The sequence below is a fragment of the Sinocyclocheilus grahami genome, unplaced genomic scaffold (assembly GCF_001515645.1).
Source record: "Sinocyclocheilus grahami isolate Dianchi unplaced genomic scaffold, SAMN03320097.WGS_v1.1 scaffold56.1, whole genome shotgun sequence".
NCBI lineage: Eukaryota > Metazoa > Chordata > Actinopteri > Cypriniformes > Cyprinidae > Sinocyclocheilus > Sinocyclocheilus grahami.
Window position 1 is genome coordinate 145,869 of NW_015505235.1, and position 20,071 is coordinate 165,939.

The window sequence follows — 20,071 nt, forward strand, 5'->3', positions numbered from 1 at the left end:
CTTGACTTCAGGGCGGAACGCTATATTATCCATGAAGGAACGGCCCGTGTCTCCAACACGCATTATTTCACATACTGTACATAAAATTTGCAATGCCAAAAAAAGTTCTGGAAGGAATCAGCTTCACACATCACGATGTACTGATCACTGATTTCTGAACCTTCCAAGTACACACGCACATATCTAATATTAATATCATGCAATTTAAGGATATTACATGTTTCAGCTTATGCCCCCTTTAACCTCTCTGTCTCATTTCACAGGCACATCTCATCCAAAACAGCTGTTGGATAAATCGCAGCTTAATATTTATGACTCTTTACATTGTCCCGAGTCAAATAAAGTGCGCATTCGCATGCCAAAAACGCACTCAGATCCAACATAAATGGCCTCTGTGGCTTTCAAACAAGAAACAACAAAGTTTCTTATTTCTTCCCGCTTTTGTTTGAAATACAAACAAAATAAGACTAATATGAATAAGTTGGATTTCCTCCAGATTTCCTCTTGATTTCACAGCGAATTACTTCTTTAAAAACCTTTTAGGAGTTTGAGATTCACTAGTCTAGCCTAGATGAGACAAAACCCATGAAAATATTTAGAATAGAAGCATTTTCTATTATTTTTTGCTCTTTATATTCAAGAATTGACATACATTTTCAGAGACATACGGCACAATATTCAAGGCATTCAAGTCATCCAGACGCAACTGAACTCAATGACTCCTTTAGGAAATAGTGCATCACTGTTTTACTCACCCATGTTGACAAATCCAATGTCCACGTATATCTTGGCACAGATGGACCCCAGCAGGTAGCCAAACACCGGGCCGATGACTGATATTGTCTGGACGCATCCTAATGCAGACGGCATGAATTGATTAGTCTGGGCTGTTTACCAAGAAAGACAATGCTCTCTAGGAAAAACAATTAATACCAGGAAGCTGTTAAAGGGCAAAACAGTCTGGGATTCTCTCTGAATGCATGGTAATTGATGAAGCAGCAAATGCATATCTGTCCTATATTCACTCCAATTGTATATGCATGAACAAACGTGTAGATGTACCGATGTAGAAGGCTGCGTTCTCCTCCAGAGCATGATCATCGATGTATGAGATTCCCAAAGGCTGCACTGGGGTCTCGCCGATTCCTCGCAAGATATTCCCAAGGAAAACATAGATCCACATGGACAACCTGGACTCGTGTTCGCAACCTGAGAAAGAGGGAAGGGGGGGTGAGAAAGGTTGCAAATGACAGGCATTTCGAGGAATTGACACGACAGATATACCAAATAAAATGAGACCGGATAAACAAGCGAGGACAGATTATTGCACAGCCATGCATCTTGAAAAAAATGGCCTAATATTAGCTAATTTGGTGATGCTGAATTAAAATAGTCGGTCACACTTTATATTAGGTGGCCTTAACTACTATGTTCTTACATAAAAATAAGTATAATGTACTTATTGTGGTCATATTGTATTGCAAAACACGTTTGCTGCTATTCAGGTGGGATATGGGTACGGTTTGGTGGTTTGGGTAGGTTTAAGGGTGGTTTATGGTGTAAGGGATGGGTCAACAGTGTAATTATAAATGTAATTACAGAAATGAATTACAGATGTAACTACATATAGGTATTTAAAAAAAATATAAGTACAATGTAAAAACATGTATGTACACAATAAGTGCATTGTATCAAATTATTAATTTAAATGTAAGTGCATAGTAGTTAAGGCCACCTGATATAAAGTGGGACCAAATAGTCAATATAAACTTCAATCATATAATTTTTTTTTTTGCAAAATAAGAATGAAGATTTTTCAAATTATACAAAAGCAGTCAAATGTCAAGTTTTGTGTTTTTTTTTTTTTATTACAAAAAGTATTCAAAATGCATCATTTAAATTACAATCTGCAAAGGAGTGGACAAATATGTTCAAATACTTCATTTAATGTCAATGAACTTTACAAAATAAGTTTTTTTCACAAAGTCTGCTTTTTCTGTCAGTATCTGTAGTAAACCACCCACAGATTTAGCAGAAAATATCAGGGTCATGTTTGCATTTTCTTCCGTCACTAATTCTAACCTTGAAATCAGGATTAGGCATCAAATAATATCCTACATATGAAAATCAGCTGAGAATTTAACAAATAGTTGAAGACGAAGACAGAAATCATGTCTTTATGGCAGGTCTTCTGGTAATTAATGGATAATACAAGACTTCTTCACCACACAAATGGTTGTAAAAGCAAAAATACAACAAGATGCACAGATTTTGTAAGAAAGTGTGTCACGCTCGAGCAAAACAGGCAGTATTTTTGGAACCAGCACTCCAAAATTAGTAAGAAACAAGTATTGGATTTAATTCAGCAAATATGATGCATTAGCATAACATAAACAAGCAAGACTATATTAAACCATATGAAGCCCTACATGGCACCAGCGTATGTTAGTCCCCCTCAGGTCTCATAACTAGTTTAACCAGCAAGACTCCAATCTACCAAGCCGTAGTTGGTTCTGTACCTGAGCTCGGTCCTGCAGTAGTGCTGGAAGCCGTGGCCGGAACGCCAGAACTCACTGGACATGGAGAGAGGTTACTGCTCGAGTTCACTGACGATCGAATCGATGTTTCAAACTTGTAGCTGCATATAATACATCAACAAGTTGGCAGCAGATATCAGAAACCATGTCACATGACACAACAAAAGGGATACAGATTGATGCAACATACATATTTAGATCAGACTACAGATTCATTTGTCAACAATAATGATGATGAAAAAGATAATGAAAAATCATAATAATAATAATAATATTTTATTAAAATAAGAATAAAAGTTATTAATAAAAATATATTTATTTTATTTTTTCAACAATAAGGACAGAAAAACCATCATAATGATAATGAAATAATAAAAATAAGTTCATAATAAAAAAAAAAATTTGTTTTGTCAATAATAATGAAGACGGAAAAGGTGCGTTATAATGATAATTACAAAATAGCTGATAATACAAATATTATTATTTTTTATATTGTCAACAATAAAGGACAGAAAAAAACATCGTAATGATAATTAAATAATAAAAATAGTTCATTTTATACACACACACACACACACATATATATATATATATATATATATATATATAATTTTTTTATTTATATAGAATTAAGAGGAAAAGATGCATCATAATGATTATATTAAATAATAAATAAAATATTAAAATGAATACAAAATAACTAAAAAGAGTAAATAATAAAAATATATATTATTTTGTCAACAATAATAAAGATGGGAAAGGTTCATCATAATAATAATTATATAATAAAAAAGTCCACAGGTGAACTGATAATAAATGACACACTCAGATTGAGCAGCTCACATTGTGAACAAGCTGCTGCCGTAAAAACAGGATGCAATATAAAATGCATTATTTCTATAAATAATGTACTTCAAAAACACGGCCATACGAAACATTAACATATAAAATACAGCATGTCAATCAATCCATCACAGAAATTGCACTTTAAAAATCTCTTTAAATACATCCGAGCTGCGATGCCTTCGAAGAGAAACTGGCACACTTTCAAGGTTGAGACTGCATGTCGATTTACAAGGATGAAGTCAAATTTGAATGAGCAGAGCGAGGTCATGCAAAATTCTGTTTGTTCTGTATATCAACTAAAAATGTTTTCTTGATGCAGCAGCTTTACGATGCCAAGAAACACATCTGATAAAGAAACGGCACATAGTGTCTTACCACAAACACACACTAAACAGGACTCGATGACATTCGTGGGCTTTAACGAGATTAAACTGGATCCATGTGACCCCTTAAAACAGCTCACCCTGCTGACATCACGCACATTTTCACTTACGGATGGAACTTTGGCTTACCGTCCAATTATAAAATGCGGCAAGGCAATTAGAAAAGTCCCAAGTGACATCAACAGGCAGCCGATGGCGATGATCTTCGGACGGTGAAGTTTGGCACCAAAGTAACTCACGAAGGCAATCACCAACAAGTTACCTAGAAGCAGAGAATGGGAAAAACAGTTCGGATAAACATTTAATGATATGGAAATTGCAATTGAGCTGAACAGGCTTTATTAATTATATTATTTCTCAGAAAATCCAAATAAAAAAGCATGAACTTAAGTAAGCAACTAACCTTAAAGTGACAGTTCCCCCAAAAATAAAAATTCTGTCATCATCTGTCTTAAGTTGTTCCAAACCTGCACGAGTTTCATGGAACACAAAAGAAGATATTTTGAAGAATGTTGGTAACCAAACAGTTGACGGTAGCCATTGGCTTTATAGTGTAGAAAAAAATACTATGGTAGTCAATGGCTACTGTCAGATGTTTGGTTACCAACATTCTTCAAAATAGCTTCTTTTGTGTTTAAGAGAAGAAAGAAACTAACACAGGTTTGGAACAACTTGATGGTGTGTGAATGATGACAAAATGTTCATTTTTGGATGAGCTATCACTTTAATGCAAGCATATGAGGAAGATCAGAAGATCACTATATAGACCACAATCTTCACATATTTATGTTATTGTACAAAGGCTTTTAAGGTCATTTTTAGCTTTAATCTATGACTGATATATTGATTATTTTTTCATTTTGAGATCATCTCTGAACAGAAGACGTGATCACACCTAAAGTTTAATAATCCACTAATGGGTTGTGTACATTTTCTGTTTCCAAACATGTTTAGGGATATTAAAGGAAAAGTTCACCCAAAAATTTAAATTTGTTGAAAATTCAGTCACCCTCAGGTCAGCCATGATTTAGATGTTTTTGGTTCTTTAATCAGAACAGATTTGGAGGAATGTAGCATTCCATCACTTGTTCACCAATGGATGCTCTGCAGTCAATGGGTGCCATCAGAATGAGAGTCCAAACAGCTGATGAAAACATCACAATAATCCACAAGTAATCCACACCACTCCAGTCCATCAGTTAATGTCTTGTGAAACCAAAAGCTGCATGTTTGTAAGAAACAAATCCATCATTAAGGCATTTTTAAAGTCAATTGCTTCCACCATAACATTGCTTTCTCCAGTGAAAAAAGTGGTCTCGTCTGAATCAGGAGAGAAATCTGCACAGATCAAGCACTGTTTACAAGCCAAAACAGCTCTAAACAAACATGTGGCTGGATTTTGATGTGAGAGTCAACAGGAGATGGACTTTTTACACTGGAGGAAGCATTATTATGGACTTGGCCAGAAGCGAGGGTTTGAAGTTAAAAACGTCTAAATGCTGGATTTGTTTCTTCCAAACATGCAGGTTTTGGCTTCACAAGATGTTAATTGATGGACCGGAGTGGTGTGGATTACTTGTGGATTATTGTGATGTTTTTATCAGCTGTTTGGACTCTCATTCTGACGGCACCCATTCACTGCAGAGGACCCATTGATGAGCAAGTGATGGAATGCTACATTTCTCCAAATCTGACGAAGAAACAAACTCATCTACAAGTGAATTCTCAGCAAATTTTCTTTTAATAGGTGAACAAGTGTAAAATAAAAGCAATTCTGATTGTGTATTACTTTGGTACTGGAGTGCATATTATACAGGCAATAAAACCCCCATTATGATGACCCGTGAACGAACGTATCCGCTCCACAAACTCTCCGAACATGATGCTTCCCAACTGATTTCTACATGATTGACCTCTTTGTCTGTGAGGAACATTTATTGGCAGATTTATTTGGTTTCTGAGCTTCACGGCTCCATGAACGGAGGTCTTTGTGAGGACGATTATAGCACAGTTCTGTACCCAGCGTGGCGTTCAGGACATTTCACGGCTTTAATGGGAACAGGAATTCTCAGACATGTAGACCATGGCTCAGTTTGTGAGGTCAGCCTAACCAAAAAGAAACAACTCACCCAAACATTTACAAAACACACACAATGACAGAGAGCAGCCTTTGTTTGGCCTGTTTCTAGCACTTGTTGATAACGGGGACACAAGGCAGTGAGACAGTGATGCTAACTCTGATACATGATCTCTGCTAGGCTTCACGCCGTTTCCCGCTCCTATGGAAACACTGGTTGCTAGGGCCACGTGAGCGCCGGCTGCAGCAGTGTGAGCAGGGTTTAGGCTCGCTTTCACTACTATAGATTATGATTTTACATGCACAAAGATGAATAAAGAGCTGAGTCACTTTTAAAGCTTGTTGGAATAAAACTTTGACTAAAACAATCTTTGTATGGCTGCTTTGAGGCATCCCTTACAACATAGAAATATTTTTTTATTTTAATCCTGGCATCCCTGCACACCTGAAAAGGTCAAAACATTAAGTGATTAAGATTTTGGGATAATCTTTATAATAATTAATAATAATATAATATGTTAATAGTAATATGTAATAAAAAGTAATTATAATAATAATGATTAAATAATAGATTAATATCACATTTTTATTTTGTAAATATTATATTTATATTTAGACAAATATTTGTAATTTTATTCAGCGAGAATGCATTAAATAGATTAATATTAATATTTTATTTATTTTGTAAATTTTAGATTTATTTTCTAAATATTTTTAATTTTATTCAGCAAGAATGCATTGACTAGATTACTATTTATAATTTATCTATTTTATAAATATTTGTAATTTTGTTCAGCAAGAATGCATCAAACGATCAATATTTATATTTTACTTTTTGTAAATATTATATCTACATTTACTATATTAATATTAGTCATTTTATTCAGCAAAAATGCATTGAATAATTCATATTTATATTTTGTTTATATTATGTTTATATATATTTCCTTAATATTTCTACTTTTATTCAGCAAAAATGCATTAAATAGATCAATATTTATATTTTTGTAAATATTACAGTATTTACATTAATTCTATTCATATTCGTAATTTTATATAGCAAGAATGCATTGAATAGATTACTATTTACATTGTATTTGTATTGCAAATATTATATTTATTTTCTAAATAATTCTAATTTTATTCAGCAATAATGCATTAAATAGATTATTACATTGATCAGATTGATTAAATTAATCAAAAGTGACAGTAAAAGACATTTGTAATTTATAAAGATCTATTTCAAATAAATGCTGTTCTTTTGAACTTTCCATTTATCAAATAACCAAAGATTACGACTGTGATGCAAACAAGTACCCTGGTAATACCATATTTTCTTTGGGACCAAAAGGGATATCAAATAAAGCCTTTTATTGCAATGTAATAATTTATGCATGTGTAAACCAATGCAATTTGCATTTGTGAAGACGAGCGCTTTACGCTGCCGTTGTGGCTTGTTTGTCTGTCTGATCCGTGGGACGACTGTACTGCAGACGAGGACAGGCGTAAATTGCAGCACACATGGTGCGTCTCAGTATTATTTTGCGGATGCCGTGAAAGGCTAGACGAGAGCCTTGGCAACTGCTTGGCGGAGGTGACGGGATCGAAACGCAGCGAAAGGTCTGCTGACGCATGAAGATCCGGTTCTTACCTATTTCAAAGCTGCCATCAATGACACCTATTAAGTAACTGGGGATGTCGAAGCGTCTTTCCAGCTGAGTTATTGTGCTTTTCATATAGCTCCCGGATAATGCCTTGGCGAAGTAGGCAAAGGACAAGGCCACGAGGAACATCTGTAATGAGACAGAAAGAGAGAGATGTTCAGCAGATGTTGCACGCAAAACTCGCACTCTCCCTCATTAACCTATTTTTGGACATGGAAGCAACTCTTCATTAATATGCATTTAAAATCGTAGGGGATAAGAGAACCGGAGTAGAGATGAAGAGATGGAGGGGGGATGAATTTCTCAAACTGCATTGCATTATGGGTAGTGGGGACAAAAAGCGGATTAGGGGAGCTTATGTCACGCTCTTGAGCGATGCTACTGCATTCAACCACACTGACTTAAGCCTCCATATGAGAAGAACAAGGGGGAAAATGAGTCGCTGCTTTTGATGATGAAACGCAGACACTTTTATCGTCTGTTGCTGGGGTTTCTGGGCCAAAATCATCAGCATTCGCAGAGTTTTGCCTCGGCACAGCGGTGCATCTTCACTCTTGTGGGGTTTCCCGCACATATGCACACTCCCCGCATCCAAATTAATAATCAACAGAAATGTGAAGAGAAGGGTGAAGAAGCAAAAAGAAGAGGGGGGGAAAGACGAGGCTAGAAGAGAAGAGACGAGAAGCCTTTGATGATCAAATCGTCAGCTTTACAGTCGTCTTTCAACCAACACTTGAATTTTCCATGTACAAAGATGGAAAAAAAGAGCTGAATCACTTTTTGAAGCTCATCGGTAGAAAACTTGATTAAAACAATCTTTTTTATGACCGCATAAAAGTCCTTTTATAAACTTTTTTTTTGTGCATCCCTGAATTTTTTAAATTATCACTATAATATTAATAAATAAGTTTTTTAGTAGATTAAATTATATATATTTATATAAAAAATATATATAAATTAGTATAATTACAATAAAATTATAAATAATATAAAATGATAATTTATAGTATAACAAAATTATAAATAAAATAAAAATATGTTCATGTTATATATTTAATATTCTAATGATACTATTATAATGATAATTTTAAAAGTTCAGGGATGAGTTCAGAAATTAAGTTGTGTGTAATAAAATGGAATGACACAGGGAAAAAGTATTGAACACGCTTACTGAAATTTATTTAATACTTTGTTCAAAAGCCTTAGTTGGTAATGACAGCTTCAAGACGCCTTCTGTATGGAGAAACTAGTCGCATGCATTGCTCAGGTGTGATTTTGGCCCATTCTTCAACAGAGTCTTCAAATCTTGAAGGTATCTTCAATCTTAATTAGGTTAGTTAGGCAAGTCATTGAACAACAGTGGTTTGTATACACTCCATAGTGCTGGAACAGCACAGAACTGAACACCTTTGTACACTGACGACTGTGCAACATCATACAGGCACATGACTTCTCCTACCATTGCTATGCTATCAGCTATGCTGATGACACACAGCTCTATCTCTCATTTCAACCAGATGATCCAACGGTAGCTGCACATATCTCAGGCTGCTTGGCGGACATCTCGGCATGGATGAAAGAACATCACCTACAGCTCAACCTGGCAAAGACTGAGCTTCTTGTCTTCCCTGCCACTCCGACTCTACAGCATGATTTCACCATCCAGCTAGGTTCTTCTACAATTACCCCATCAACTTTGGAAATCTTGGTGTAATCTTTGATGACCAACTGACCTTCAAAAACCACATTGCAAAAACGGCTAGATCTTGCAAGTTTGTGTTGCACAACATCAGACAGATCAGGCCCTTTCTAACGGAGCATGCTGCACAACTTATTGTCCAGGCCCTTGTCATTTCTAGACTGGACTACTGCAATGCTCTTCTGGCTGGACTTCCATCAGGCTTCCACTCACTACTACGAATCTACATCCCCTCCAGAAGTCTGAGATCCGCTAGTGAGCGACACCTCGTGGTACCATCACAGAGAGGCTCAACATCACTTTCCAGAACATTCTCGTTCACCGTTCCTGGCTGGTGGAATGGTCTTCCCACCTCTATCCGGAATGCTGAATCCCTGACATTTTTACAAGCGACAGCTGAAAACTCATCTCTTTCGTCACTATCTGACAGAAAAAATAATAATAATAATTTTTTTTTCTTTTTTCTTTCATCTTTCTCTGTCTAGCTTGTACTTATTTGAACAATGCTTGAAACTTGGTATGACAAGCACTTCCTGTGTATTGATGTATTCCCCAATTGTAAGTCGCTTTGGATAAAAGCGTCTGCTAAATGAATAAATGTAAATATTTTATAGAAGAAATTTCTAATTTAGCGTTCCCCCACTTTTTGACTAATGACATTTTATATGATCTTTCCAGTCTAATGTCATTACTGGATATAAATTTTTACATTAATTTATGTATCATATTGCCGTTTAAAAAAAATTATATATATTGTGGTTATTATTACTAACTAAAACCATACATTTTTAATAAAATAAACATCAACTGATATAAAATAAAATAAAATGATAAAACAAAAAAAAATTATTTTATTTCATCTAGTTGCCAAGGCAACATTTCTTATTCATTTAGTTTAAACAATTATAAAAAAATAACTAAAAACCAGAAATTAATAATAAATTATATTGACATATTAAATAATAATAATAATTAAAAATGACAAGACAATCAAATTACTAAAACAAAAAAATTATATAAAAATAAAAAATGAGGGTTATTGTCTTTAATGAAAACCATACCGTAAATATTAACTGAAATATAAAATACATATATTTGAAAAACAAACTCGTCAACATTTCTTATTTTTGTTTAGTTTAAATTTAAGCACTAGAACAGCTAAACTAAATAAACCAAAACTTAAAAACTATCTTAAAGGGGTCATATGATGCGGTTTCAAGTTTTCCGTAACTCTTCGGAGTGTTACAAGCTCTTGGTGCATAAAGAAGATCCGTAAAGTTGCAAAGACTAAAGTCTCAAATCCAAAGAGATATTCTTTATAAAAATTAAGAGTCAACCACGCCTACCTAAAACAGCTCCTTCTAACACGCCCCCACATATCTACGTCACTGTGTGGAAATATTAGCATAATGCCGCCCAAATGTGCACGCAAAGAAAGAAGGCGTGGTTTCAGGAACAGCAGTAGTGTTGATGCAGCCATGTCAGGGAGACGCAGTGTGTTTTCCGGAAGTAGATGCAATTACGCGTGCTTGTGGTATTCGGCCAATCACAATGCACAGGGTCAGCTGGCCAATCAGAGCAGACTGCGCTTGTCAAAGGAGCGGGCTTTGTTGAAAATGACGTGTTTGAGAGAGGCGGGGCATAGAGAACCTACAATAATGTACAGTATTTGAAAAATAATGTGTTTTTTGAACATTAAAGCATGTCAACATATTCTGTTAAACCAAATACACAAAATAATGATCTTTAAAATAGCATCATATGACACCTTTAACACATTTAAAAAAAAATTACTCAACTAAAATACATTTTAAAAAATGCAGGTTTATTATACTAAATAAAATGAAAAAACAACTGAAATAAACAAACACACAAACAAATAAACAAACAAACAAACAAATAAATCAATTTGAGCCAACTAGCAAGGAAGCATTTCTCATTTTCGTTTAGTTTAAACTTAAGTACGAAAATAACTAAAACTAAAGAAACAATCAACACTATAAGACTTATTTAAAAAAAAAAAATGTACAAAAACCCACAGCACAAACTAAAACTTTAACAAAAATATAATTCAAAATAAAAATAAAAAAGTGTATCAACTGCACTAAAATTTTATTCTACACAAACATTTAACATTTAACACAAGCCATTTAAATATTTTAGATGGGGAAAAGGCAATGACATGTTTATTTTTAATAGTTTTAATACATTTTCCATGTCTGGATATCACAACTTTTTTAATTCCCTAATATTTCCCTTTTTTTTTTCATGGCTGTAGCGACTTCCAGAGATCAGATAAAACTTCTTAAACCCTTTCTTTAGTCCAAGCAATACCATAATTCATAAATATTTGGTGTCAGTAAGGATTATAAATGAACTGATCCCCAGATCTTTGAATGTAGTCCAAGTTGTTTTTTTTTTGTTGGATGTGACAAAATGCCTTATTTTTGTGTGACTGGGAGAAAAACTTGTAGAGCTATAACACCACTGGAAACACTAATCGGCTTTACCATAAGAGTCTCTATGAGTGCAATTACAATACCTTCATTCATCAGATTAGCCTGTGCTCCTGAAGTATGCAGATCATTTCTAAGATCAGACCTCGGGCTAAAGCAAAGAATTTGGAAATCAGAACAGGCCTCCGTAAAGGTTTATTGGTGGATTATGATCAGGACACATCTAAGATGTAATTTACCGCACCTCTGCGTGGTCTCTTTTCTTAGAAACGGCCTTTTCATTGTGCTCACTCCTCTCGTTAGCGGTGCGAAATAATCTGATTCTAAGCAGCTTTTACACGCAGAAGCATTCGCTAGTCATTCACACATTAAAACCCAGACGGTCGGTTTGATACTCCTAACAAGTCAGCTGATAACATCTTCTGCCATTGCTGTTATGCTCTTTAAAAAGGCATTTAACCCCTCGATGGCCTAGAGAGCAACTTTCAGAATGCGCTCTTGGATTTCTGCCATCGCTCATCATACTTCTTTGCTATAGTTTGATGCAAAAGCTGTATTTTTTGGTGCAGAATAGAGTTTGTATATGCAATTATCTGTATAACAAACATGTCATCATAACGGGAAAAAGTCCAGCAATCATTGCACTTAAAACACCACTAAAATAGCGGTCGTGCATGATTGTATGCAATGAAAACAACAGTGTACTTCCACCTGCTATGAACTAGCATTAGCAAACAGCATATTATGGTTTAGTGGTGTTTTAAATTAAAGGCTCAACTACATCATGGGCCCTATCACACACCTGGCAAAATGAGGCGCCAGGCGCGATGCAAGTGTTTTTTGCAAGTTTCAGCCTGACGCAGTTGTCATTTTCACGTCCTGCACCACGTTGTTTAAATAGCAAATGCATTTGCGTCCATTTGTGCGCCCACGGGCGTGCTGGTCTGAAAACTAGGTGTGTTAAGGCGCATTGCTGTTTTGAGGCAACTGAAATAGACTGCAGAACGCGCTCTTTAAATAATAAAAAAAACTACTGTGCCATTGACTTTAGACCAGGTTTGAGTTGGTCAATGGCACAGTAGTTTTTTTTATTATTTAAAGAGCGCGTTAGTATAGGCGGGTCCACAGTGCGCGTACACTCTGCTTATTACACACACAGCAGCACACAAACATGCCAAATATTAAAAATTAAAGGACTGCAATGTAAAAGATTATTATTGTGCAGGCTACATAAATATAAAAATGCCTACATGTCATAATGGATAGTCATTGCATGTATCAGAATAAGGCTACCTATTTGCTCGCGCACGAGCAGCTCCGTTTCATCTCTGGAGACGTGTTCTGTCTTTGTACTTGGTCTAAAAGGGTTGTCCCTATTCTCTTAATGAGTAATGGGTGTGTTTTGGGCATAACGTGCAATACACCAATCAGAGTCTCATCTCCCATCTCTCATCTCAGGCCCTATTTTAGATGGTGTGAAATAGACTGCGCCTTTCTTTGTTATTTAAAGAGTGCGATAGTATTGTGCGCATATAGGCGGGTGCGCAACGCACATACACTTTGCTTATTACACACACAGGGATGAGCAGCAGCACAAAAACATTTTTAAAAATGAAAAATTTAAGGATTAAAATGTAAAAGATTATTATTGTGTACATAAATATAAAAATGCCTACATGTCATAATGGATAGTCATTGCATGCATCAGAATTAGGCACACGAGCAGATCCGTTCCTTCACTAGAGAAGCGTTCCGTTTTTCCGCTTGTAAATTCCGCCGTGTAAATAGCGAATCCGCCATGGCGCGAGCACAACTCGCTTTTAAAGGGAATGGGAGAGGAGACTCTGATTGGTTTATGGCAAGTTACGCCCAAAAAACACCCATTACTCATTAAGAGAATAGGGACAACCCGTTTAGACCATGCGCCAGTCACGCCGACCATTTTTCCCATCCTGAAACTAGCAAAAGTGGATTCGGACACGGTGCAATTGCGCCGTGCGCTTTAGACCATGCGCTTAGATCGGTAAAATAGGGCCCAAAGTGTTTCTAAACCATTACATGGAGTGGCTAAAGACATCTTTTGATTCAACTGGATATTTAATGAGAGAAAAAAAACTACATCCATTATAATACAACAAAGTTGTTTCAAAGGCAGAGAAAGTGATTATATTTTAATGATATATACAGTGGTGTGAAAAAGTGTTGGCCCCCTTCCTGATTTCTTTTTTTGCATGTTTGTCACACTTTAATGTTTCAGATCATCAAACAAATTTAAATATTAGTCAAAGATAACATAAGTAAACACAACATGCAGTTTTTAAATGAAGGTTTTTATTATTAAGGGGAAACAAAATCCAAAACTACATGGCCCTGTGTGAATAAGTGTTTGCCCCCCTGTTAAAACTGTGGTTTATCACACCTGAGTTCAATAAAGACCAATTTTTTTTTTCAGTGGAATAGCGTGCATAAAATGAATTATTTACAATAAGGAATGTGTATTATTAAAGTAAACAAGGCTGATTTTTAAATCAAGTTGGCTACAAGAAAGAGAAGTAAGTCTATAGGGACAAATTGCATGCACATATATGCATGCATGCATGCATGCATGCATGCATGTATGTATGTATGTATATATACACAATATATATACACACAGTATATACAGTATATATATATATATATATATAAATAAAAATAGTAGAAAATCTGGTATTTTTCAAAAGGTACTAATATGTGCCAATAATTGATTAAATTAATAAAGCTACTAATATGCACTAAATAAAAGGTACAAATGTGTACTTTTTAAAACATAAACAATTATTCAAAATAAGACCAAAAATGTAATTTAATAAAGTAAACAAGGTCGATTTTGAATCGATGTTGACTACAAAGACGGAGAGGTAAGTCTACACGAAACATGGATTGGTCTGTGCAAGAAACTTAACATTATTTACAACATTATTGCCTGTAATCCAGAGCTGCAGGCAAACGAGGAAGTCTGATTCTTTTCTCTGAACTGGTTCTATCAGACAGTTCATTTCAATGAACTGGTTCGGCTCATTTCCAGTCGCAGTGACTGTCAGGCGTCTGAAAGTGAGTTTAGATTGAGTAACTTGTAGATCTGTGCTGCTCGAGCCACAAACCCTGTCAGACGGTTCAGTCAGACCTGGTGAACTGGTTTAACTAGGCCTAGTTCACCAAAAAGAACCGGATCAATAGATTCATTCATTCGTGAACCGGACCTCACCCCGAACCGTTTGGATTACAGCTAATAATGCTGTAAATAATGTTCAGTTTCTTGCACAGACTGATCGTTTCGCTTCTTAAGACTTCAATATATCATTAGGAGCCACGGGGATTAATCTTGTGTTGCCTGTATGAGTTTTTTGACTCTCAAAGTGCCAGTAATGCTTATTAAGTGATATATGATCACTAAATACCTCTATGATTCACTTGTTTACCACAAAAAAAAAAAAACACTGCTTGTGTGTGATTACTACTGTATGTTTTAAAATTGAGCTTTAGTAAACCTTTACATTATAACCATACAATACATCTACTGGTGCACATGACTGCGTGTCTTATACAGAGAGCTGAATGGATCTTCTGTGGCTGTGCTCATGTGTTCATGAGAAAGGAACTGCGGAGCATGACTCTCTCATTATTTACATCGTTAGCCATAATCATCTCATCAGGAGCACTGGCTCAAAACCCCCTCTGTTCTCAGTGCTCAGCTCTTCAGAAGATTCCACCACAAACTGAAGCGAAATCTTGTTTGGACTCAATGACGTCACAGCGCCAGAGGCCTTCAAAGCCTGATATGTGGAAAGCAACGGACCTATGTGCTCTCAGCTATACCAGCGCTTCTGCTTCAGCAATCACCACGATGTGACAATTGAGAATAAAGCTCCTTTAGGTGTTCAAGTCAATAAGATTTACCTTGAGGCTTGAGCAACAGGGCCGAGCCGAGCTGGGACCATTCTCCAGCGACCTTCTCTCCTTATTCGGCGGGTCCATTTTCCACAAAAAGATCTCGTTTTCTTTGGGTGAGGTCTCTCTAATGCAGTTTCTTGGCATTTATGCATGCACCCCTGAAAGAGAAACAGTTTGCATATGTTTGTGATCCATTTCTCCTGCCATAAACTGCTTTTAGCAAGAATATGTTGTTCTTGATACAGGTTTAAAGGGGTCATATGATGCGATTTCAATTTTTCCTTTCTCTTTGGAGTGTTACAAGCTCTTGGTGCATAAAGAAGATCTGTAAAGTTGCAAAGACTAAAGTCTCAAATCCAAAGAGATATTCTTTATAAAAGTTAAGAGTCAACCACGCCTACCTAAAATGGCTCGTTCTAACACGCCCCCATATATCTACGTCATGATGTGGGAAGATTTGCATAACGCCCCCCAAATGTTCACGCAAAGAAAGAAGGCGTAACTTTTATTCTTGCTGTAGTATTGTTGCCGCTTTTTGTAATCTGAAGAACCTTCTTTCGCCACAAAGAACCTTTTGTGAAACAGAAAGGTTCTTCAGATGTTAAAATTTCTTTATGGAACCATTTAGACAAAAAGGTTTTTCTATGGCATCGTGAAGCACCTTTATTTTTAAGAGTGTACAACAACTTTGCGCTGTTTATGGTGAGGGGCATAACATTTCCGTCACACGCTTGAGGTATTCGGCCAATCACAACGCACTGGATAGCTGGCCAATCACAGCACATCTCGCTTTTTCAGACTGATGAGCTTTGTAAAAATTGACGCCTTTCAGAAAGGCGGTCCATAGAGGAGAAACAATAATGTACAGTATGTGGAAAATAATGTGTTTTTTAACCTTAAACCGTTTAAACATTTAATTACACCAAATACACAAAATAATGTTCTTTTTAGCAACATCATATGACCCCTTTAAATAGAATTTGAGGAAATTTGACACATGGTGTGAAATAGTTCTGAATTGTGTTCTTGCAATGCAATTCTCGTTCACTTCTTATAGACTGATTGAAGTGACAACTCTAAGAATAGCAGCGGAAAGATCAGCTCCCAGGAGAAACGTGCAACTTTCTGCGGAGAGCATTTTCTCCTATAACATCCTGGTATGTGTTTCAAAGCAAAATGCATGTTTGAATTGACGAAATCTTGGGAAAATGTTATAGTGCTGTTGCATTTAGAATAATTGATACAATGAAGTCTAGTGAAGTACTGTGCAAACTTTTCTTTGCAAGCATGTAAACAAAGGCATGCCAGCTTTCTTTAGGATTTAAACTCAGAGTTAGTTTCTGCAAATACTTCTTTGTTAGTCATTATTTTACTAGGTGTAGAATTAAAAATAAACAAACTTGTTCCCTAACAGCACTAACTCTTAAATACTGTTGGGGAAATTAATATATCACTCATATAACTGTTATTTTAGTATCACTGAGATACTTTTATAATAATTTTTTTTTTTTAGTTTTAATTAATTTATAGTTTTATTTAACTGTAATACGGCTGCTGTCATAAAGTGTGCAAGATTTATTGGTTACAAAGCAAGCGAGTGAATGTCACACAAGTTGAATAAAACTTCAAGCTCTTTTGACAAAGTTATGACTGAACTATCAACTACAACCATAACTTAAAGTTGCAACTTGTGTTATTTGGTTTAAAAAAATAAATAAATCACAACGTTGGGTCCTTTATAACTCACATTTGCAAGAAGCTCATATAAGCAACTTCTATAAGAGTCTCCAAGGTCTCTTGAACCTTATGGGCTGGTAATTTAGCTATTCAAGTTCTGATTGTATATTCTGATTGAACTTGATGAGTCCTTGAGCACAGCCAGTGCAGTAAATGAAACATCAACTGAACTATAAATTTCAGAGGCAGCTTTGAATTCATAAATCATGGGACATATAAAACATGCAGCTTAAAAATAGTGCAGCTTTCTTCACAAGCCGAGATGATTACCTTAGTCATTTAGCTGATGCCTTTTCTTCTTTTCTAAGTCACTACACTTATTATGACAGGGACAGTCCCTGTAGAGTAACCTGAGGTTATGCGTCTCACACAAGGACACAATGCTTCATGAATCAGCTCTTTGTAGAAACAAATAATCGGTTTGACTGATTTTAAACATTATTGGCTCTCTTCTACTTAATTAGGTCTGTATTATCATGTCTAAATTGCACAGTTTAATGTGTTTCTAAAGAAATGCACTCAACAACATCATTAAACCACAGTTCATTCATATTTGTAAGTGAGAAGCACGTAGCTTTTACAGTCCAATATGTGACCATTTACATCACAAAACTGCATGCATACATACATATATACACATATACATAGAATGCAGAAATCATAATATTTATATAGAATTTAATATAGTTTCCCAGTAAAAATTATTATTTGAAGTTGCAAATAAAACAAGGTCACTTAAGTATGTCACTGAAAAACATTATATGATTGTTTACGATTATTGTGAATTAATAAAATACGCGTTTGAATCTTTCATGACATCTAATGATCTGTGAAGCCTTAGATCATTTCATAATGTTTGTAAATTTAAGTTGTATATATATATATATATATATATATATATATAGGCAATCGGTCATTTTTCAAATTAAAGTCATGTTGAAAAACACAAACTATATACTTTTAATAGCCTAAAAACATACTTACCATTGAAATGTGAGTGTTGATCATAAAAAAGGGTAAAATTCTGCATTTAATCATAAAAATAATCTGTAAACAAATTGGTTTTGAACACAAAACCATTCAGTTATACTGTAAAAAATTTATATATTTTTAAAGTTGTAAATAAAACTTAAGGTCACTGGAGTACGTTTTACAAGAAATTATTTGCTACATTTTACAAACAATCACAAAGAAACCGCAAGTAACACTAAATCAAACATCACATTTTGAAGCATATAAACTAAAATAATATTTTCTTGTAAAACATACTCCAATAATCTTTAAAAAGTCATTTTACAGTGTATTTCAGTCTTTCTACTTCAAAATTTCATGCTTAATTCAATGCGTTACCTTTTTTGGGAATTATTTGTAAAACTTCATAGCAATTTCTTAGTGCAAACTGTTTCAAAGCCATATTTTTATAGTGTACCAGCCAGATCTTTAACCACTGCAGCACACTGCACAACTTTCTAGAATTAATGCATCGCATTCATCTCGAAACCAGGAGCTCACATATACATCAGACGCATGAAAGTAAACAGTCAGTAGTCTGGTGAATTGATGTGGATGAGTGGTCATGACAACCAGTGCGCAAGTGCGTCTAATTAACCAGCAGCTGATATGAATCCAACGAGTGACCAGAGGACAAAAAGAAAAAGAAAAATCTCACAGTCTGTTGAATGTATAAAATCGATTGCACAGACTGAATGTTAGCAATGAAAACGCATGTCTCCCGAACCCACACGAGCATGCATTTTAAAAGCACGCAATAAAATGGTAGTTAATATCATTAATATGTCAATGGCGCGGTAATTATGAAGCACAATAACTCTCAACCGTTCAAAGTAATCTAGTAAACCGCACAAACACACGGCAGTCCACATGCAGACCTACTTTTAACGAGCAGATGTTGGCTTTCTCCTCTTCTAACACAAACGCACGCAGCTTTGCGCACCGCCAGACCCATTTTAAACCATGTCATGTCTAGTGCGCAATGCACATCCATAATTTGTAAGCAAGAGATGAACTGGGTCAAATGTCTTGTGTCTGTCTTGGTGTACAGAACAGCTGCGTTTTACTCACCAAATCTCACAATTCATATACGAATGCGCGATCCGGTCTCGTCTTCTCGTGGTTGTTATACAATCTATGGATATGTAAGTGTCCCCGGTGGTCCAGAATGAGTGCGTACGGAGCAGATCATACGAGTCAGATGGTTTTCACATGGAAAGAAACTTCCCACGGGCTGCTGGAGACGAGGAAAGGCACTTGGTCCTGGAGGTGTTTCCAGACACTTCCACTCGCATCCGATTCCTTCGCGTTCAGCTCGATGCGTCCGGATAGTTGAATCTTTTTGACGTCAATCTTGTAGGTTTTTCGCGAGCTTTTCTGAGAGGTGAGATAGTTTCTTCTGCTCGAAGCGGCTGGATGCATTGAGCTGAAGCACGTGATGAGCGCGCGCAGAGGCTCTGGATGATCGCATCATACGCGTGAAACGCGCGCTGACCGTTTCGTCGCTGTTTTTATAAAACGGTGACAATTTATCATACACGAACATATAACACAAATATGATTCTTTACAGACCATTAGATCATTGCGAATTCATGACATGACTAATAATGATCTGTTTAGCCTCACGTCATTTAATAATGCTTGTGGATGAAAGTTATCCATATAAACGCACTCGGTCATGATTTACATTAAAGTCATGCTGAAAAACACAAACCCTGTAATTAACC

The 20,071-nt window shown here is 35.7% G+C and overlaps 1 protein-coding gene across 4 annotated transcripts in view; it reads right to left on the reverse strand.

Moving 5' to 3' along the window:
- The window catches only part of LOC107583931 (solute carrier organic anion transporter family member 1C1-like), a 44,241-nt gene that overhangs the window by 14,361 nt on the left and 9,809 nt on the right, over positions 1-20,071 (reverse strand). For 2 of the 4 annotated variants that reach the window (XM_016270282.1, XM_016270283.1), the window contains exons 2-7: positions 15,602-15,753; positions 7,495-7,636; positions 3,896-4,028; positions 2,520-2,638; positions 1,063-1,209; positions 756-854 (exon numbers count right to left, since the gene is read on the reverse strand). In XM_016270282.1, coding sequence (XP_016125768.1) covers positions 756-854; positions 1,063-1,209; positions 2,520-2,638; positions 3,896-4,028; positions 7,495-7,636; positions 15,602-15,739 — 778 coding nt within the window. In that variant the 5' untranslated portion in view covers positions 15,740-15,753. Of the gene's footprint in view, positions 1-755; positions 855-1,062; positions 1,210-2,519; positions 2,639-3,895; positions 4,029-7,494; positions 7,637-15,601; positions 15,754-19,414; positions 19,754-20,071 lie in introns of those variants that run through there. The other 2 variants (XM_016270281.1, XM_016270284.1) reach the window with 2 other exon arrangements.